Source organism: Conger conger, chromosome 8 (assembly GCF_963514075.1).
Source record: "Conger conger chromosome 8, fConCon1.1, whole genome shotgun sequence".
In the NCBI taxonomy this organism is placed as follows: domain Eukaryota; kingdom Metazoa; phylum Chordata; class Actinopteri; order Anguilliformes; family Congridae; genus Conger; species Conger conger.
In genome coordinates this window covers 61,216,994-61,224,280 of record NC_083767.1, presented here as the reverse complement: position 1 = coordinate 61,224,280, position 7,287 = coordinate 61,216,994, and the positions used below count along the sequence as shown (strand labels likewise).

At 40.0% G+C, this 7,287-nt stretch overlaps 1 protein-coding gene across 1 annotated transcript; it reads left to right on the top strand.

Annotated features, from left to right (window-relative positions):
- The first annotated feature begins 1,519 nt into the window (after positions 1-1,519).
- On the top strand, positions 1,520-6,478 carry LOC133134833 (beta-2-microglobulin-like). Its single transcript, XM_061251306.1, has 4 exons — positions 1,520-1,680; positions 2,957-3,232; positions 4,393-4,427; positions 5,099-6,478. The coding sequence occupies exons 1-3, from the start codon at positions 1,620-1,622 to the stop codon at positions 4,404-4,406; spliced, it is 351 nt and encodes a 116-aa protein (XP_061107290.1). The 5' UTR covers positions 1,520-1,619; the 3' UTR covers positions 4,407-4,427; positions 5,099-6,478.
- Positions 6,479-7,287: the final 809 nt, after the last annotated feature.

Genomic DNA, 7,287 nt, shown 5'->3' with positions numbered 1-7,287 from the left:
ATATCCACTCCGAGTAGACGTCTGGGGCAGTCTACTTCGGCCGTGGCTTCCTTCCGCGGTTGGAAGCTAGACTATTCTCTACTGGATCGTGCTTAATTGTACGAACAAAATAAGTGCATTTCATTCATTTATTTCTCGTTGGGGTTAAGACACGTCTGAAATGAATAGGTTGGGTGGCAATGGTAACACATAGGGGCTGAATAGTTCAGTAGCCTATTAACTAACACCAAACGCATTACAAAGTGTTTAGAAAATGTAACCGAGACTTAACCTACTACGTCAAACATCAACCATAAGCTCCACTCTAGAATCTTTGCATAAAATACTTCAAATGAAAATAGAAACACTGACTAGCATGGCCACAGAGACCGCTAGCATCCACTCGTTATAGCTAAGTTGGGGCCATAATTAAACTAACGCATCATCAGTACATCAGCTTCATGTTGAAATACGCAATCTTACTTAAACATACCAATGTCAAGCACGTGTAAGTTTGTCTAAAGAGGTGTTAATACAAAGAACATACCTGCTCCATTTCTTCAGTGTCCATGAATTAATTTCTTCCTTCACCATCCCATGTTTCCAAGCGTCGTTGCTGGTTTTGTTTACCTTGCCAACAGACCCGCGGTAAGCCAGTGCTATCGTAGTTGTTGAGCAAACACTATTGAAATTAACTTCAGGACTAATATTTTTAGTCACAGTAAATTTGAACCTTCTGATTGTTGGAATTAACATGAGACGGCGCATTTTGGACAAATATCGGCAAAAGCCGATATGAGAATGGCCATTTTTTCGTCAAGGCCACCGGGTTCTTTTCATTCTTATAATGGGCTGGTATCAAGAACAGGACTTTATATCGATATTAAAAGTATTTCTATTAAAAGAAAAACAGCGATATAGAGGAACTGGGGAGGGTGGGAGGGGTGAGACTGAAGAGCCCAGAATGAATTGGATTCTGTCACTATTGCTTAATGCAAAAAAGCTTTCTGTCCACTGAGCTCAATGGAGAGAACCAAGCTGCTTTGATAACAGCAACAAAATAGTTAATCCGTCACATTTTTGTGATCATGTCTAGCAGGACACGGGGAGAACATGCAAACTCTGCACAGAGAGGCCCCGGCCGACGGGGATTCGAACCCAGGACCTCCTTGCTGTGAGGTGACAGTGCTGAAATTGTGTCCACCAAATATCACTAAATCTTGGAGATAACCCAGGTTCCACAGAATTCAAACATTGATTATTCAGGGATTATGGGAATGGCAAAATTCTCAAAAATGGTCATTCAATTCTACACATGCTGCTTATAAAAATTCCACAAATAATAAATACATTTGTTTTCAGCAAAATCCACTAGATTCTTTAAGACAAGCTTCCCAGTATGGCTGCGGTCCGTGGGTGCTTTCCAGTACACAACCTCAAGAATGTAGTTCTACCTAGAAACTACAAGGCTAATTTTGCGATTGGCTATTCGATATAAAGAGGCGTAATTTGACTGTAGATAACTTGAAGCTTGCTGTACTTTCGCTTTATTGTAGACCCGGACATTCGGCTTAAGTCGTGTTCAGTGTGTTTCTCCCTTGAGCTTAAAAATTGTCCTGGTGCAAGAAAATACGACAAAAATGAAACTAGCACTGTCCATCCTCGCGCTCGCCATCGCGTTTATCAACGTGGATGCAATAAGTAAGTATGAAAATGAATAATTCACTTTATTCTCGTTTGTCAAAGGGTGTATCTTATCACCACCGTCATGGCTTCAGCTACTTCACTTTGCCACGTTGGGTACGAGAGTGTTTATATTTATTTTCATATTCCTGTAAACAATTTTATTATATTATGTAGTATATTATTGTTATCCCTAGTTTTAATAACTGACTAATTTAACGCCGAACTCGAATGTGTGATTGAACGATAGCGGAAGGCGCCTTCCGTGTGTGACCGTTGCGCAGCAGAAATCGAAGGTCATGTTTTTGTGCTGTGCTTGTTCTCAACCAGGCACAGAGACACCGCGGTAGCCTACAAGTAATTTTAATAAGAAATTCGTTTTAAGAAATAAATAAACGAAAATAAACAACAACTTTCAAAAGAGAATACTGGACGACGTACGTATTGCAAATGTAGTGCTACATGCGCCCTTTTGGACTCTAATGGATCTAATCATAATTGCGAACATAACCTATATTTTTATAGACAATTTTGATGTATACAATCTAATCTAGTGAAAAGGAACGAGCACTGTGTCCCAACTCTGCGTTGTGACGCAGAACGGAGGATCGTGTCGCTTCAGATAAACTTGGTGGCTGGAATTCCCCACGTTTACTTTCGTTTTCTCAGCGCGCCAGTGAAACGGCGAAAAGGAAAGAAAACTGTTCATAATGTCGAATATGTACAGGCACGTTTCCAGGAGGCATTTGATGTTTTGTTTGTTTATTAAAAAAAGCAGGTTCCCCTTTCGTTTCGTTGTTGATTCCACACTTGACCTGGAAAGTCCCGAGTCAAAAACAATCTTAGGGCGGAAACCTCAATAAATATGTGGTTACGTCATAGCATACAGGTGATTTCAAGACGATAGACAAAGTGCTATCATGCAGCATGTCATACGCGCGGTCAAAACCAATAACTTGTTTATGCAACTGGAAGCTACTGAAACCTATTTTTCCCAGGAACCTCCAAACTTGGTATGTGTGTTTGGACGGCTTGACTCTTTTTGGCACAGATCGACCAAATCAGGATTAAAATTTGTTTTAAATTATACATGTCACATACCACCATTTTATTCAGGTATGACATTTTCTGTAATTTAAAAGCACCTTGCCTTTTGTAACTGCTGTTGGCCTCTCCAAAATTGAAATATTGAACGTCTGGCCCATTAACACTAGGTTGGCCCCTGCTTAGTCTAATCAATTATAAGTGGCTTTGGATGAAAAACATTCTGAGACGCCCGCCTCCCTCCCCGCAGCGCCCCCGAAGGTGCAGGTGTACAGCCGTAACCCCGGCACGTACGGCTTGCCCAACACGCTGATCTGCCACGTCAGCGGCTTCCATCCCCCGGACATCAACATCGAGCTGCTGAGGAACGGGGAGCCCATCCCCGATGCCCACCAGACCGACCTGGCCTTCGAGCAGAGCTGGCAGTTCCACCTGACCCGCAGCGTGGAGTTCAAACCCAGCGATGGGGAGCAGTACGCCTGCCGTGTCAAGCACAGCAGTGAGCCACAGAAGACCTACAACTGGGGTGAGAGAGAGCTGCCATGAGAGACAGCGTTTAGTGTCTGTTTTTTGGTTTATTATCTTTAGGGTAACACTTGAACCCCTCGCCATAAGGATGACGTAACGCTGTCATACACACAACATAACGCTGTCGTACACATGACATAACACTGTCATACACATGTCATAACACTGTCATACACACAACATAACACTGTCATACACATAACATAACACTGTCATACACACAACATAACACTGTCATACACACAACACTGTCATACACACAACACTGTCATACACACAACATAACACTGTCATACACACAACACTGTCATACACATAACATAACACTGTCATACACACAACATAACACTGTCATACACACAACACTGTCATACACACAACACTGTCATACACACAACATAACACTGTCATACACACAACACTGTCATACACATAACATAACACTTGCCATGAGGGATGTGTATCGTTAGGATTTTATTGATACCGATACCAATACCGATACTCCTTATCGGTGCCGGTATTTATCGATACTCTTATCGATACCACGGCGTGTAATTTAGTGTATAAAATAAAGATACAAGATGGTAAAAGATTCAATCGTTTTTTATTACCACAAGGGGGGTAACACCAGCAACATCATTAAACAACTTACAGCACCTGCCTTTTAAGCCCTTAGCAAGTCAACATGTGCAGTGTGAGGTATGTCAAAAAAACGAGCAGGCAGCTCCTTACAGCCTTAAAGGTAACTGTCAATGTGATAATGCTTCAACAGAACAGAAGCTTAACTTAAAATTACAAATGCTTCTCAGAATAGATTAAATTAAGTACCGGCTCTCGGTACACATCCCTACTTGTCATACACATGACATAACACTGTCATACACATGACATAATGGCTGTCACAAGATATCAGAGGATGTTGGTTGATGTGAAGACTGTTGTTATTACAGATGTTGCTGTCATAAAATTAACAGACAAAGTGATGATGGTTTTATATCATTTGACATAACTTGACATCATCTGTTATATCAGCAAGGCGAAGGGGGTTCAGTGTGCAAGTTAAGTCAACAGCAGTCAGTTATCTGTGAACCAAAAACGGAGATGTCCCAACATGCGCAGGGGAGACAACGCTCATTTTTTATCTTTTTCTGTTTCCAGAGTCTGACATGTAAGGCGGGAGTACAGAGCCGCTGGTGAGTGTGAATGTATCTTCGGTCCTGCCTTTGGGCCTTATCGTAACGTAATGTTGACAGACCTTCACAGACATCTGTGGCATAGATTCCGCATAGATGTTGCTTTTTACTGTCTTTTTGCCAGTGCAAATACAAGCAGGGCAGAGCTAGCCACTCCAAATCTGCTTAATTATCATAGTCAGCTGCGAGCATTATGTACATGAGTCGTATCACAGTGGCTTATGTGACGGGTCCCTCTGTGCTGGGAAACGTATGGATCAAATGGAGCCTGTAGTGTGCTGGCTGTGTTCAGCCTTGTACTTCAGGCTTTGCACCCACTGAGGGAGAATGCAAACAGGTTTGTGAGTCAGAGACACAAGCAGCCGAAACGGCCTTTGTCTTTCTGGAGCTCATTTCCTGGTGTGAGAGAGGCTGCTCACTAGCGCTCCTGTGGTTGGCCCCGGTGTGGGTGTGCCAGCCCCCCCCCCTTCCAGTGTAACGACAATACGGTGAAACTACCAGGGCGATAATTATTATCCACCAAGTGCTGATTTTCTTTTTAGTTTTTCTGTTATTTGGAAAATATTATTACTGTATTGTCCTAATAACACAATAACTTGAAGATCACATGAACTCAACTGGTTGAGTTGTTGCAGTGTATTTAACAATTTTGTCTTTTTGTTTTTACACAGAACGTCTGGGTAAATTCTGCGGCATGTTCCCAACGGCTGACCAATTCACTCTGAGGCCCCGCCATTTTGATGCCTGTCCAAAATTTTCCTCCTGGGTATCACAAGAAGAATTATATTTGAATTGATTTTTTTGTTTGGTACAACATTCCACAGGGAATTCAAAAGAAGTGCGTAGAACTACATTAACAACATGAATTAATTGTACTTTGAGAAATTAAAAACAATGCTAATTGGGAAAGTATAGTGGATTTAGCGGAAGCACTTAATTTAGCTGGTGGTGGTATTTATATTTATTGGACATTTAAACATAAGTTTGATAAGTTCCAACACTGCAAAAAAGTGTCTTACTTACACTGCAAAAAAGTGACTTACTAGAAAGTGTTTTAGTCTTGAAATGAGTAAAAAATCTTTTTAGCTTATTTAGCAAAGAATGTCTAAATAGAATATAAAAAGAATAAAGTACTTTCTTTTTGTAGTGTGTGAAAAGAAACATGAGCTTTGGTTAGTTCTTTATATTTTAATATTGTTATTACTTTGTTGGTTAATTTCTGACTTTATTTTTTATCTGCTGAATCAACAGGGTAAATGATTATGTTTACACTGTATATGTTTCATATATATTTCTGACCAGTTGATACTCAAATTCATGTTCATGGTGACCAGATCTTGTTCTATGAAGGAAACCATTCAGTGAAAGTGTTTGGTTGGATCATGATGTAATTATATCAAAGCCTCTTGGTGCAGGTTCCATTTCTCTTGTTAATCATTTTGTTGGCAAATCTTTTTTCCCAAGTTAGTTCAAAGCTGCAGGTAAAATTTGTTAACTGTAAAAGTTAAAGTTTATTGATTGTTTATGTCCCCGAAATGGGTTTTAATAGCAGTGGTCATATGATCGACTCCGTCCAAATTATAATACCAAATTATAATACCAAAACATGAAAGGTGAACAGTATAAATATTCCAGTTTTACCTGGGTGGCTGTCCTGAATCTTTTACTGATGCTTCTCAGATCAGGAAAGTCCATGGAGTAGAAAGTAGAAGTCTTTCGCATGCTGCTTCATGATTTCACCGATTCGTCTGAAATAATCTGATTCATGATTTCTAGCTCCTGAGTGAATAATTGTGGTAATTAGCAAATCCGGGTGATTGGAACAAAATACCCTGGATTTACACTCTAAATCATCAACCATTATCTTGTTGACACCTGAAGCTATATTTCCCACCCAATTAAAATCACACAACAATCAATGTTTAAATTGTGGAGGAAGATGTCTATGTTAAACTTAAGGACAAAACATGTCCTTTAAGAGTTAAATTTTTCATTTTCGTTTTGTGAAATTGCGTGTTCTTGGTTGATGTAATAAAAGCCATCTTGTGTGACTTCGCTGTTGTGTGGTTTTTGTTTACATTACATTACATTACATTACATTAATGGCATTTGGCAGACGCTCTTATCCAGAGTGATGTACATACAGTTAATTAGACTAAGCAGGAGACAATCCTCCCCTGGAGCAATGCAGGGCTAACGGCAGGGTGGGTCTTATTGTGGCTACACCGGGTTATGGGACTTGAGACTTTTTAAGTCCATGTGTTGCCTTGGTGTTGTGATGCCACAGGTCACAATCTTGTGAGGATGACTGCACTCCTGATTCTGCCCTGGCTCTGCTTCTACGATGGAAATGTGAAAGCATGAATGAATTGTCACATAAGCTACAAGCAGAGACTTAAACTAGGACCATCAAATGTACCTCAGGATTCCTTTTTGCTTTTTATTACTGAAGGTATAAAAAAATTTTTATATCAAGATTCTGTATGGCAGATGGGTGCATAGATATAAACAAAGCAAACAGAAAAGACATTTATATTAAGAGAATTATTAGAAATATGTGTGACTCAGCAAGTCATATATGAATCATATATGATTCAGGCAGCAAAGGTTACAAAGCTTGTTAAAGTACTTTTGCTAGTTTTGCTCGTCTACTGTTTAACAAGAAGTTTGTAGTTCAAAATGGTTGCTATAGGAGCTGAACGGAAACCGCGGGCATTAGGTATATCGTGCAGTAGACATGCACTGCCCTCTGCTGGACTAAAAGGGAGATGGGAATGTTAGGGGAAAGTGTCTGACATAATTAGATAATTATTAGAATATTGTCTAGTGTTATAAATAAATATTGTCTCTGACACATTTC

Bases quoted from the DNA above. Each gene is read 5' to 3' on its own strand.
- LOC133134833 (XM_061251306.1), top strand. From the start codon at position 1,620: ATGAAACTAGCACTGTCCATCCTCGCGCTCGCCATCGCGTTTATCAAC. The intron at 1,681-2,956 runs GTAAGTATGAAA...CCCTCCCCGCAG, and splicing joins TATCAACGTGGATGCAATAA to CGCCCCCGAAGGTGCAGGTG.